Source organism: Pan paniscus, chromosome 11 (assembly GCF_029289425.2).
Source record: "Pan paniscus chromosome 11, NHGRI_mPanPan1-v2.0_pri, whole genome shotgun sequence".
NCBI lineage: Eukaryota > Metazoa > Chordata > Mammalia > Primates > Hominidae > Pan > Pan paniscus.
In genome coordinates this window covers 26154953-26169171 of record NC_073260.2, presented here as the reverse complement: position 1 = coordinate 26169171, position 14219 = coordinate 26154953, and the positions used below count along the sequence as shown (strand labels likewise).

Here is a 14219-nt window from a genome sequence, read left to right as displayed (position 1 = left end):
TGAGACCAGTCTGGCCAACATGGTGAAACCCCATCTCTACTAAAAATACAAAAATTAGCCAGGTATGGTGGGTGCACCTGGAGTCCCAGGTACTTGGGAGGCTGAGGCATGAGAATCACTTGAAACACAGGAGGCAGAGATTGCAATGAGCTGAGATCATGCCACCGCACTCCAGCCTGGGTGACAGAGTGAGACTCCATCTCAAAAAAAAAAAAAAAATTCCCTTGAACAGAGAGGGTCTTCTGTATTGCTACTTTATTTATTTGAAAATGCCTAAAGAAAACTGTATAGGCAATCTTGCTTCTATAGCTCCCTGCTAAAAGCGTAACAAACTCATAGTTGCTGTCTTCTGATTTAAATAATCAAGTTAGCCAGGTGCAGTGGCCAGGAGTTCAAGGCCGTAGTGCACTGTGATGGCACCTGTGAATAGCCACTACATTCCAGCCTGGGCAGCAAAGTAAGACTCTGTTTCTAAAATTAAGTACAATAAAAAATAAAAATAAAAAACCAAGTGTTTTCATTGGGTGGGAACTAAGGTTGTTTCTTTTTCTCCCATTAACTCAACCACTTTAACTCTGATGCACACTGCTGATGAAGAGATGTGCCACAGGAAATATAAAAGCATAGCCTACTAGAAACCTGGCCAGGTTATGACTTGGAGAATAAGAGAAGCACCTACAGCAAAACTGCCTAAAGTAATAGGTAATATTTAAAGCAGGGATCGGCAAACATTTTCTGTAAAGGGCTTATAGGCTGTGGTATAATATGAAACATGTTTGGTCTTTGTCCTTGGTTCCTGACACAGTGCTCCCAAATCCCTTGTAATTTCCTGAGTGATAAGAGTGGTAGGAACATCTTTTGTATAATCCAATTTTAGCCAGCATGATAGGGAAGGAAGTCTTCTCTGCTTTAACCTACACAACAAAAGTAACTTTGAAATGACCAATTGTTTTTTGTTCTGTTTCTGCTTTCTTCAGCACTTTTCTGCCTATAAAGCCAACCTCCTCTGCTCAGCTCATCACAACATTCCATTTTATAGAATGAAGTGTTGCCCAATTCTAGAATCTCAAATAAAAGCCAATTAAGATCTTAAAACTCCATGTGTTATAACTGTATCTTTTGACAATGCTAATGAGGTGACTTAGAGTGGGGCCCTAGAGGGGTGGAGGCTCAGGATGGAGCCTACAGCTAACCTGTCCAGATAAAAGAAGTGAAAAGTAGGTCTTCCTTCTCACCAAAACACTGGACAGTGCCTACTTAGAGTGCCTTGGGCAGAGTTTGGGAGAGCGGTGTCCATATGGGGCAGAAGGCCTTGCTTTCGAACCTCTCCATCAGTTCCTACCAAAGCGCACGCTATCTAGCTGCTAGAAATCAGGATCCCAGATCTTAGAGAAGCACTCACCACTGGGGGTGAGCTTAGCCAGACTGGTCAAGGATACACAACCTGGCATGTCACTTTTGGAAGGCTGCTAACCCTTCCATCTAACCTGTTAAGGCACAATCCTAGTGCCAGTTGTGATGGCTTTTTTTTTTTTTTTTTTTTTTGAGACGGAGTCTTGCTCTGTCGCCAGGCTGGAGTGCAGTGGCGTGATCTTGGCTCACTGCAACCTCCGCCTCCCGGCTTCAAGCAATTCTCCTGCCTCAGCCTCCTGAGTAGCTGGGACTACAGGCAAGCGCCACCATGCCCAGCTAATTTTTGTACTTTTAGTAGAGACAGGGTTTCACCATGTTGGCCAGAATGGTCTCGATCTCTTGACCTCGTGATCTGCTCGCCTCGGCCTCCCAAAGTGATGGCTAATATTTAGTGTCAACTTGATTGGATTGAAGTACACAAAGTATTGTTCCTAGGTGTGTCTGTGAGGGTGTTGCCAAAGGAGATTAACATCTGAGTTAGTGGACTGGGAGAGGCAAACCCACCCTCAATCTTGTTGGGCACTATCTAATCAACTGCCAGCGTGGCTAGTATAAGGCAGGCAGAAGAAGGTGGAAGGGGCTGACTTGCTGAGTCTTCCAACTTTCATCTTTCTCCTGCGCTGGATGCTTTCTGCCGTCGAACATCAGACTCCAAGTTCTTTGGCTTTTGGACTCTTGGACTTACACTAGCGGTTGGCCAGAGGCTCTCAGGCCTGCAGCCACAAACTGAAGGCTGCACTGTCGGCTTCCCTACTTTTGAGGTTTTGAGACTCGGACTGATCCACTACTGGCTTCCTTGTTCTTCAACTTGCAGACAGCCTATCATGGGGCTTTACCTTGTGATCGTGTGAGTCAATTCTCCTCAATAAACTCCCTTTCATACATACGTATACCTATTAGCTCTGTCCCTCTAGAGAACCCTAATACACTCTTGTTTTTATTTTGTTTCGGTTTTGTTTTGTTTTTTGAGACAGAGTCTCGCTCTGTTGCCCAGGCTGGAGTACAGTGGCTCACTGCAACCTCTGCCTCCTGGGTTCAAGAGATCCTCCGGCCTCAGCCCCGCTAGTAGCTGGGATTACAGGCACACGCCACCACACCTGGCTAATTTTTGTATTTTTTGTAGAGATGGGGTTTTGCCATGTTGGCCAGGCTGGTCTCAAACTCCTGACCTCAGGTGATCCACCGGCCTCGGCCTCCCAAAGTGCTGGGATTACAGGCATTAGCCACCTCGCTCGGCTAATACACTCTTAACTTACCTGTTGCTGCCGTTCCCTGGCCTTTCTTAGGCTGTTTTGGGGCTGTGTACTGGAAAAATTCATTTCCATGGCCAGCAGCTGCCTGATCCAGTCCAAAAAGTGAGGCCAATCTGGCACTGTTAGTAGAAAATGAAAAATGAAATTTCACTGATATATCCCAAACCTGGAATTATTATAAAAGCTGCTCATCTCCAACCTTGAACAAATACCTCCTTGACTACATCCCACCATTCAGTACTAGAAACACTTCAAGCTAGCAAAGCTGATTTAAAAATTAAAAAAAAAAAAAAGAAATAAAAATATTGGACACAGCAAAGTGTCTTTGAAATCAAGATTGTGTATGTGATTTGAACATCATCAGTTGACCCTGTTTATCCCCAGGACCTTGGTCAAGGCATTTCTTTTTTCTGGACCTCAGTTTTTCCACCTATAAATTGAAGTGACTAGTTCAGGTGCTCTCTATGGTATCTTCAAACTGTAAATTCTTGCTTTAAGCAAATCACAGTTTCTAGTCACCCTTACTGATTACTCCCCCTCCTGCTTTTTACTAGTTTATTCAATTGAAATGAAGCTATGATACAAACTTACCCATCAAACATGGTCCCTGCCATCCTTTCATCTAACAGAACCATTCTTTCATCATCCCTTGCAAGAAATCTTATCCCCCACCATTCCACTGAAACTGATCTTGCTAAAATCACTAAAAATTTTTTTGTTTGTTTTGTTTTTGTTTTTTTTTAGATGGAGTTTCACTCTGTTGCCCAGGCTGGAGTGCAGTGGTGTGATCCCGGCTCACTGCAACCTCCGCTTCCCAGGTTCAAGCGATTCTCCTGCCTCAGCCTCCCAAGTAGCTGGGACTACAGGCGCATGTCACCACACCCGGCTAATTTTTGTATTTTTAGTAGAGACGGGGTTTCACCATGCTGGCCAGGCTGGTCTCGAACTCCTGACCTCAAGTGATCCACCCACCTCGGCCTCCCAAAGTGCTGGGATTACAGGTGTGAGCCACCAGGCCCATCCGATCACCAACAACTTCTTTGTTACTAACCCCAGTTTACCAGTCCTTATCTTATTTCACCTCATACCACCTTTTTATACTGTCAATTAACTTGTTCTTCTTCAAATTCTTCTCTTGACTTCTGCAGGGGTTGTGGAAGGAACAGGTCCAAATAAGATATCAATAAATACTAACGCAATCCCTGGCTTGTTTTGCCCTATTTCTCTGGCTTCTTTTTAACCCCTTGGGCTCTTCTTCTTCATTTGCCCAATCTTTAAATGTCCATGTCTCCAGGGCTTCATACTTTCTCTCCCTTGGTAGGGTTTCATACTGTCTCTCTGTACTTATTTACCTTGGTATCAAATGCTATCCAAATGCTGGTGATGCTCAAATCTGTATTCCCAGCCCAGAACTTGCTCTTGAGTGCCAGAAAACATAGATATCCCACAGGCAATACAAATGTAACATGTCCAAACCAGAACTCGTATCCTCCAATGCCCACTGCCCCAGCAAAACCTGTTCTTCCTTTTGTGCTCCAAGACCATTGCCAGGTTCAAGGATTCTACAGAAGGACTCAATGGTCTCAGCATATAGTGGTACTCATGGCTAAGATCTATTACAAAAAAATATACAGAAAAATCAGCAAAAGTAAAAAGTGCACAGGTCGGCTGGGCACAGTGGCTCATACCCGTAATCCCAGCACTTTAGGAGGCTGAGACGGGAGGATCACTTGAGGTCAGGCGTTCGAGACCAGCCTGACCAACATGGTGAAACCCTATCTCTACTAAAAGTACAAAAATTAGCCGGGCGTGGTGGCACGCACCTGTAATCCCAGCTACTCGGGAGGCTGAGGCAGGAGAATCGCCTGAACCCAGGAGGCAGAGGTTGCAGTCAGCTGAGATCGCGCCACTGCACTCCAGCCTAGGCAACGGGAGCGAAACTCCGTCTCCAAAAAAAAAAAAAAATTATCCAGTCTTGGTGGTAAACGCTTGGAGTCCTAGCTGCTTGAGAGGCTGAGGCAGGAGGCTCAACTGAGCCCAGGAGTTTGAGACTACAGTGAGCTATGATCATGCCACTGCATTACAGCCTAGGTGACACAGCAAGACCCTGTCTCCCCCGAACCAAAAAAAAAAAGGATTACTAGATTATCATAAATGTCATGGGAATGAGACTGGTGGCGTTATAAGAAGAGGAAGAAAGATCTGAGCTAGTATGCTTGCCATGTGATGCCCCATGCCATCTCAGGACCCTGCAGAGAGTTCCTACCAACAAGAAGACCTTCACCACATACAGCCCTTCTGACCTTGAACTTCTCAGCCTCCATAACTGTAAAAAATAAATTCCTTTTCTTTATCACACTTTAGGTATTCTGTTATAAGCAACAGAAAACAGACTAAGATATCAGCCAAGAGCCAACCTTGTAAGCAGGGCTTTTTAGGAATAATAGTCTCAGGCTTGCTGTGTTAACTCTTTAAAACAATTTTTTTTTAGAGACAGGGTCTCAATCTGTCACCAGGCTAGAGTGCAGTGGGGCGTTCATGGCTCACTGCAGCTTTTGCCTCCAGGGCTCAACCAATCCTCCCACCTCAGCCTCCCAAATAGCTGAGACTACAGGCATGCACCACCACACTCTAGGGATTCTCCCACCTCAGCCTCCCAAGTAGCTGGAACTACAGGCATGCACCAAGAAACCTGGCTAATTTTTGTATTTTTTGTAGAGACAGGGTTTCGCCATGTTGCCCAGGCTGCTCTTGAACTCCTGGGCTCAAGTGATCCACCCACCTTGGCCTCCCAAAGTTCTGGGATTACAGGTGTGAGCCACTGTGCTTAGCCATGAAACGTATTTCTTAAATGGTAAGACCTGATCTGAGGTGCAGAATGGATGTTGTGTTAGCAGGCATGAAAACAACATTAATCTTATACATCTCCATCAGAGTTTGTGAGTGACCAAGTATACTGTCAATGGGCAGTAATAATTTGAAAGAAGGCTTTTTTTTTCTGAACAGTGGGTCTCAACAGTGCCTTTAAAATATTCAGTAAACTATGCTATAAACAGATGTGCTGTCATCCAGGCTTTGTTCCATTTACAGAGCACAGGCAGAGTAAATATAGCATAATGCCTAAGGGCCCTAGGATTTTTGGAATGGTACATGAGCAACAGCTTCAACTTAAAGTCACCAGCTGCATTATCCCCTAATAAGAGTTAAGCCTGTCCTTTGAAGTTTTGAAGCCAAGCATTGACTTCTCCTTTCTAGCCATGAAAGTCCTAGATCTTCTTCCAATAGAAAGCTGTTTTGTCTACATTGAATATCCGTTGTTTGGTGTACCCACCATCACCAGTTCTCTTTGCTAGAACTTCTAGTAACTTGCTGCAGCTTGCAATCACTTGCTCCTTCATCTAGCACTTTCATGCTATGAAGACGGCTTCTTTCCCTCAACCTCATGAACCAACCTCTGCTCACTTCCAGCTTTTCTTCTGCAGCATCCTCACCTCGCTCAGCCTTCACAGAATTGAAAAGAGTTAGGGCCTTGCTCTGAATTAGGCTTTGGTTTAAGGAAATCTGTGACTGGTTTGATGTTCTATCAGATTCCCTTAAACTTTCTCCATGTCAGCAATAAGGCTGTTTTGCTTTCTCATCATTTGTGTGTTCACTGGAGTAGCACTTTTAATTTCCTTTAAGAATGTTTCCTTTGCATTCACAATATGGCTAACTGGCACAAGAGGCCTAGCTTTTGGCCTATCTTTGTTTACACGCCTTCCTCACAAAGCTTAATCATTTCTACTTTTTTTAAAGCAAGAGATATGCAACTCTTCTTTTCACTTAAACACTTGAGGTCGTTGTAGGGTTATTAATTGGCCTAATGCCAATATTGCTGAGTCATGGAGTATAGGTAGGCTCAAGAAGAGATAAAAAAAAAAATAGAGAACTGCCAGTCAGTGGAGCAGTCAGAACATACACAACATTTATCAATTAAGTTCACTGTTTTATGTGAGCGTGGTTTGTGGCAACAACAATTACAATAACACCAAAGATCACACCATAACAGATATAATACCATTGAAAAAGTTTGAAATATTCAGAGGATATATGTGTGTGTGTATATATACATATATACATATGTGTGAATATATATGTGTGCGTGTGTGTGTGTATGTGTGTATATATATATATATATATATATATATTTTTTTTTTTTTTTTTTTTTGAGATGCAGTCTCACTCTGTCGCCCAGGCAGGAGTGCAGTGGCCCAATCTCGGCTCACTACAACCTCCGCCTCCTGGGTTCAAGCGATTCTCATGCCTCAGCCTCCCAAATTGCTAGGATTACAGGCGTGCATCACCATGCCCTGTTAATTTCTGTATTTTTTAGTAGAAACAGCGTTTTGCTATGTTGGCCAGGCTGGTCGCAAACTCCTGGACTCAAGTGATCCACCCGCCTCAGCCTCCCAAAATGCTGGGATTATAGGTGTGAGCCATTGCAACTGACCAAGAGAATATTTTTGAATATTAAGAGAATTACCAAAATGTGACACGGAGACACGAAGGGAGGAATTTTGCTGTTGGCAAAATGATGCCAATAGACTCACTCAACACGGGGTTGGACACAACCTTTATTTTGTAAAAAAAAAAAAAAAAAATCTGCAAGGCACAATAAGGCAAACCGAAAAAAAAAAAAAAAAAGAGGTATGCCCAGTGTCTGGTATGTAACAGGCTCAGTAAATGAATTCAAAGTCTAGTCTGGCTCTGAGCACTTCTTCTCCAAAGGCATCTTTAGTTTAGGTGAAGTAAACATTGAAACTCCCCAACAAGTTATTTTGGCTTTTCAGGTTTTTTAAAACAAGTTTTATGTATAGAGAAATATGCACTAGCATTTTACAAAATAAATTTTATATGACTTGAAACTATTACCTTCTTTTCTCAAAGTAGTCTAGTGTAAGTTTAAGTTTCCTGTAAATAGGCCAGAAATGCCTACTGTAAAGGACTAAGAGGTTTAAATGAGATTGTAAACGCAATGCTTGAGTGAGAGCAGCGCTGGCCTAAAAAGACATCAACAAATGCTTATGGAATTTAGAAGACAGCAAGATTTGTCCTTTCAGGCAGGAAAATTCGGGCAAATTGCCTAAAGGAATAAGATTCTGGAAGAGTTGGGTTTCACTGTCTTTAACACAGTGAAAAATGTACAAAGCTTAGCACCTAGTTAAGATAACATAGCTTATGCACAGATTACTGATAAGAAATGAATGTCCTTGTTAGCTTCAGTAGGCCATGAGTATTGGGCTTGCTGTTTTAATTTTGCAGGTATAGCCTTTTTAAAAGGAAAGACAAGAGTGTCATAAGTGAACTGTGTTTCCATAGATGTTCTAAAGACCAGCCAACTGAAGACTACAAAGTCGATCCAAAAGCCAGGTCAACCTAATTAGTTTTCAGATTAATTTCATTTTCTTTTTTTTTTTTTGAGACGGAATTTTGCTCTTGGCGTCCAGGCTGGAGTGCAATGGCAGGATCTCGGCTGTGCAACCTCCACCTCCAGGGTTCAAGCGATTCTCCTGCCTCAGCCTCCTGAGCACCCGAGATTACAGGTGCCCGCCACCATGCCTGGCTAATTTTTGTATTTTTAGTAGAGACGGGGTTTCACCACATTGGCCAGGCTGGTCTTGAACTCCTGACCTCAGGTGATCCACCTGCCTCAGCCTCCCAAAGTGCTGGGATTACAGGTGTGAGCCACCACGCCCAGTCTTTTTTTTTTTCTTTTTAATGAGACGGAGTCTTGCTTTGTCACCCAGGCTGGAGTGCAGTGGCACGACCTTGGCTCACTGCAACCTCTGCCTCCCAGATTCAAGTGATTCTCCTACCTCAGCCTCCCGAGTAGCTGGGATTATAGGCACCTGCCACCACACCCAGTTAATTTTTGTATTTTTGTAGAGACGGGGTTTCATTGTGTTGGCCAGGCTGGTCTCGAACTCCTGACCTCATGATCCGCCTGCCTTGGCCTCCCAAAGTGCTGGGATTGCAAGCGTGAACCACCACGCACAGTCCCATTTTCTATTAATATCTTTAATGGACTCTACATCAACTTGGGAGATAAGTTACTTGTAAATTTTTAGCAGGGCATGGTGGCTCACTCTCAGAGGCTGAGACAGGAGGACTGCTTGAGGCCAGGAGTTCAAGACTAGCCTGAGCAATATAGCAAGAACCCATCTTTACAAAAAATTAAAAATTAGCCAGGCATGGTGGCATGGGCCTGTAGTCCCAGCTACTTGGGAGACTGAGGCAAGTGGATTGCTTGAGCCCAGGAGTTTGAAGCTGCAGTGAGCCATGACTGCACCACTGCACTCCAGCCTGGACAACAGAGAAAAACCCTGTCTCAAAAAAATAAATAAATAAACAAAAATAAATAAATTTTTAGATTTTTCCACTACTAAGGAACTCTCAAATGTACACAATCTCCCTATGTTGGCAAGAATGAGCTTGCTAACTCTGGACTTGAATCTATATTTATAATTCATAGGAAAAGTCATGACAGAATTAACTACATTAAAAAAAAAAGTTAGACAATGCATTTAGTCGCCAAGGACCTCACCTCACCTCAGTTTTATATTTTCTTTCTCATCAAAAACAAAAACACATGCATTTATACTGTATCAGTGTATTTTAATAAACAGAGATTCTTTTTGTTGGTAAAGTATTAATACTTTTTTAAACAAACTGACATCAAACATCCATTTCAATAATAACAACAATAGCACATAGGCAGGTCTGGTAGAATCTGCCTACCTGATTTCAGATCCAGGCTCTATTACTTTCTAGCTGCATGATCTTGGGCAATTTACCTCTCTGAGCCTTTCCCATTTGTAAAACGGATATAATAGTTAATAGCACCTCACAGAGAGGAGTAAATACAATTATATATATATATATATATATACATTTCTCTTTTGTAAAATGGGCATAGTAGGTAAAATTATTTCATAGAGTAGAAGGGAGGAATAAATACAATAATGTCTATGTATTTCTTAGAACAGTGTATGGCATTAAGTAAGCACAGAGTATGTATTTATATACTTGTGAACACATCCTATTATCTCAAAATGTGGTTCAACTCAGATACCCCTGCAAGGGTGAAAGCATGCTTGATTGACACGGAAGTTGACCTGCAACCATAAACTGGTATTAGCATTAACATTAAAACTACAGAACTGGGAAAGGTCTCAAAGTTTATCTAGGTCAAACCTCATTATTGAATAGGTTGGGGTATGGAGGGACAAGGATGGAAGATAATCTGTCCAAAGTCACATTCCTAACTGGGGATAGAATCAACATTAGAATCTAGGCTTTCTCCTATCTTTTACAGAACTCAAAATGCTTTCTGATGATCGGTTAATTTATCTTTTTACCATCTTTAGACTGGTGATTTATCATTACTATGCTAATCGGATCTGCCTACACATACCTTTATAATCTAAAACAAATATATACATAATTGGCCCCTTAAAAATGCTTTGTGATTATTATTCCTGGATTGATTTTATTCTACTACTAAAATAAAAGTTTCTTAGGGGCAGAAACTGTGCCTTATTCCTATCTGGATTAGCTGAAGCCAAGTACTATTAGTTCATTACTATTACTTCCCACAACGGTGAGGAATGGGCTAAAACAAACTAACAAACAAAAGCAAGGCTCCTGATTACTACTTCTAGATTAATAGTAAACTCTAAGAGGCCCAGAAACTCAGAAGGCAGATTATCAGATACTCCTACTTCTATTAGGCTTGAATATTCTTAATGAAATCAAGCAAGTCATGTGTTTAAATCAAGAGACTTGGAACTTAAGCAAGTATACTTACAGTAATATATGGCTATAAAAGAGGAAGTGAAAAATAGCTGCAGTATTCACTGTCATATGTTCTACTTCCTTAGAGAAAACCAAAAAAGGAATAGCTAAATCAGAGAATTTTGGTGAAACTTTCTGTATTCTCAGTGTTAAATTTGATTTGGTTTTCCTGATAACTGTGGGGAACAAAAATAAACTATAACTTTCCTCAGTATGTCTTTTACCATCAAATTAGCTGTTGTCTATGTCTAGGAGCACAGTCACATGCCTAGAATTCAAGTGTCTCAGATCCTTGAGAAGCCTGCTCAGGAAAAAAGAATAGTTGAGCCACCAAGAATTTATCTCTGGCCAGGAATCTGGAAAAGAGCACATGGCTGTCATTACCTATCCCATAATTTTCAGTCAGCTTGGACTGATTGTTGCATGAAAATTGGGAGCCCTAACATTACAGACTTCTCCCAAATACTTTCACATAGTGAAGAATGCGAATTTAAAGTGGAATAGGGAAAAAAGGAACCAAAGCACAGCTTAACTGTAAAATAACTGAGAAACGGAAAGAACTCAAAGTGGAACTAAGTGAATGCAGGCCATCTAAAGACGGGGTAGGAAGGGAACAGAGTGGTGAGAGTGAAAAAGACTAAAAGATAGGTAATATAGAGCTAGTCAGTGTAAATCAAAAGTTCCTACTTAAGGACAAAAGAAGGCCAGTGTCATTTTACGGTCATTCATCTATTAACTCATTTGTTTATGTATTGTCTATGACTACTCTCATCCTACAAGGCAGAACTGAGTATTTGTGGTTGCAATAGAAACCACATGGCCCAACAGATCTGGAAGCAACTTAAGGGCAGGCACAGCAGTTTAATCATTTTTGTAACCTCTTAGCATTTAGCAGAATAAGGGGCATATGTGGTGCATTTGTCATTTTTCCAGTACATTCTTCAGCACGCACAAAATTTGTTAAGCATATGTTCAAAGAAAAGCTCTGCAATGATCAGAGCTTGGTAGCTCACAAGTTTGGAGGAAGTCAAGCTGTCCACTGGCACAACACAATGGAAAAGGCTAAACTGACTACTAAAAGAGACAAAACCCTTCCTCTCTTTAAAGATTTCTATTCCAGGCTGGTATATATTAATATAATGCTTGGGGAAACTGGAGAATGACAGAAGTCTGTTACGTTGGTTTTAAGCTTTAAGCTTTACAAAGTGCAATTTCGCAGCTATTATTCATTCAACAGCCACTTCCTGAGCACTCACTATGTGCTAGGTACCATGCTGGGTGCTAGACAGAAATGAACACCATAAGCAGTCCCTGTCCGGTGAGGACTCATAATCTAATAGGTGCGGGGTACAAGAATAGAGGCAAACACACCTAGCTGCAGGAATAAGGAAGAGAAAGCAATTCATTCTGCCTGAGGCTGCAGAAGGAAAAGCATCCAAAACGTGACATCCGAGCTGGGCCTTGAAGAATGCTAGAGCTGACCCACCAAGGCCTGGTTCTAAAGTGTCTTCGCCTTCTCCATGGAGAAAAGAAGTCTCACATCAGCCCCAGCTGACTCCTATAAAAATTCTGAGGCAGGAAGTCTCATCAGCAATCATTCCCATTTCACCGGAGAAATTGTGACCCAGAATGCAAAAGGCAAACCCAGGGCTATCTTCCCGCCAAGAGAGATGCCGGGTCCCGAACCTCAGATCGGCAGGGTCAGCACAGTTGCAAGCTCTGCCCAGATTCTGAGAGGTGTAGAGCACCGGAATGTGGCAAGGGTCTCCCCCCGGAAGTTGGGAAAAGGCCTGAGAAGAGATCGACCCCCCTCCAACAATCCGCCGGTATCTCTCAGCCACGCCCTCCAGCGCATACTTCTCAGTCACTCACCCGCCGCTCGGCGAGAGGAAATCGGTGTCGTCCTCGTCCCCCGCACCGAACATTGCGTTGGCTTTCACCGGGCTGCGGGGAGGAAGCTGGGTATTCCCAGAGTCCCAGGGCCTGTCACCGCCGACGTCGTAAAATGCCGCGGCGGCGTGCTGCTTTCCGGCAGGGCGAACTCCAGCACGGTCTCTGGACCGAAAGTAGACTGGGCTCTGGAGAAGGCGGGGCAAAGGCAAATGAGAGGCTCGCGCGGGCACGCGCGCCGAGTGACGTCAGACGTCTCCGGCCCGCAGCGGGGCGGAGCTTCACAGCCCCTTGCAGGGATTGGTCGGTAATGCTAGGGGGCGGGAGGGGGCGGGAAATCCTCCGCCTCGGTGGCGGTGGTGGACACGTCGAGCCGGGTAGAAGTGTAGGGGCCGTTCGAAGAGTCCTGAGGGGGTGACGGGTTAAGATTCGGAGAGAGAGGTGCTAGTGGCTGGACTTGACCTGGAAAGGTAAGGCTTCTCTCGGCCGCTCTTTCGCACCCCTGTGCATGGGTACCGTCCTTTCCCCAGCGGGACAAGGACCTTCCTCGCCGCTCTCCTCAGCTCCGCGGAAGGAGAAAGAGCCCGGGACTGGAGGGTTAAAGACTTGGGCTTCGGCCCGGCCCCTGCAGTGGCATAGCCAGAGTGACCTTGGGCCGGGGTGCTCGGTGCCTCAGTTTCCCCGTGTATGCAACCGGCCATTTGTCCAGTTCTTCCATGTGCCTGCTGGTCCAGAAGCTTTTAGAGCTCAGAGGCCATCGATTTCAATCCCGGCCTCCTCGTAATCTCAGAATTTACGGATAGGGAGACGAAGGAACTAAGCACCCGGGTAACTAGTCCGAGGTCACAAAGAGTAAAGGGCAGACTGAGACTGGATTCCTCGTCCTTTGATTCAGGACATAGTGAGCTAGTGGGTGAACAAGAACCTTATCAGCCCTTAAGCACTGTGCGCCCTTACAGAGTGACTATTGAAAGACTGTAGCATACACCTCGAGGAAAGTCCCCTTTCTAGAGTCCACCTGTATTCTACGCGGATGAGGTGCAGAAGAGCTAAGATATTCTGGCGGTGGGTGATGGAAAGGAGGATACTTTGGAGGCAGACACATCCCCAGCCCAACCTTGGCGTGGATTTCCCTGGGTCTTCCTGCGACAGCCCTAAATCAACATCAATTGTGGCGGACTCCTCTGCCTCCAGTTTCCACCCTGTCTGTATCTTACATAAGTATTTCTTTGGTTAACCTGGTATCATTCTCGTAACAATCCTGGGGTAGTCCTGGCTTAGACAAGGTGTGGCTAAGGAGATAGTGTCCCAGCGTAGCGTCCACAGACTCACTGGAGTTCTTGGGCTTCGCCTCACAGTCAGGTTGGTACTACAGGTGTCCCTTACGTGAATGTTTCAATCTGTCAGTATGAAATTGAAATGAAATGATTGGTAGCTCCCTCCCAGAGAACTTTGCACCTCCTGGCAAAGATGTTAAAGCAGCGAAGGCTCACAGTTGGAATGATGCAACTGGAATCTAAGCACTAGAACCGGAACTGGAACTAGAATCTGAGGACTAGCACTAGAACTGTTGCAGTAGCTCTGTTTAGTGTGTGAACTTGGCTACCTCTTGGAGGTGTTGGGGGAGTAACTGGATTAAGTACCATGGCACTTTCTAATCCCTCTCCCCAACACTGGTCACTGTGATTGCAGCACTGAAACATCTAAATGTTTAACAGAAAGAGCTTGCTAGCCCCTGGCCTACATTATCTATGGTATTTTTAACATGGAATGAATACTTGAAGTCACTTGCAAAGCAGTCTCACTGCAGAATCTTTCTAGGTGTTTATG

General features: G+C 43.9%; 2 protein-coding genes across 3 annotated transcripts in view; one reads left to right on the top strand and one right to left on the bottom strand.

Annotated features, from left to right (window-relative positions):
* FKBP15 (FKBP prolyl isomerase family member 15) overlaps window positions 1-14219 on the bottom strand; it is a 57211-nt gene that overhangs the window by 42732 nt on the left and 260 nt on the right. Inside the window, exons 2-3 of one of the 2 annotated variants that reach the window (XM_008958544.6) lie at window positions 12372-12577; window positions 2670-2785 (exon numbers count right to left, since the gene is read on the bottom strand). In XM_008958544.6, coding sequence (XP_008956792.3) covers window positions 2670-2785; window positions 12372-12577 — 322 coding nt within the window. Of the gene's footprint in view, window positions 1-2669; window positions 2786-12371; window positions 12578-14219 lie in introns of those variants that run through there. The other variant, XM_008958547.5, reaches the window with a different exon arrangement.
* The window catches only part of SLC31A1 (solute carrier family 31 member 1), a 43038-nt gene continuing 41477 nt past the window's right edge, over window positions 12659-14219 (top strand). The window contains exon 1 of the mRNA XM_003833052.6: window positions 12659-12859. The gene's annotated coding sequence lies outside the window, so the exon portion shown is untranslated. The remainder of the gene's footprint in view (window positions 12860-14219) is intronic.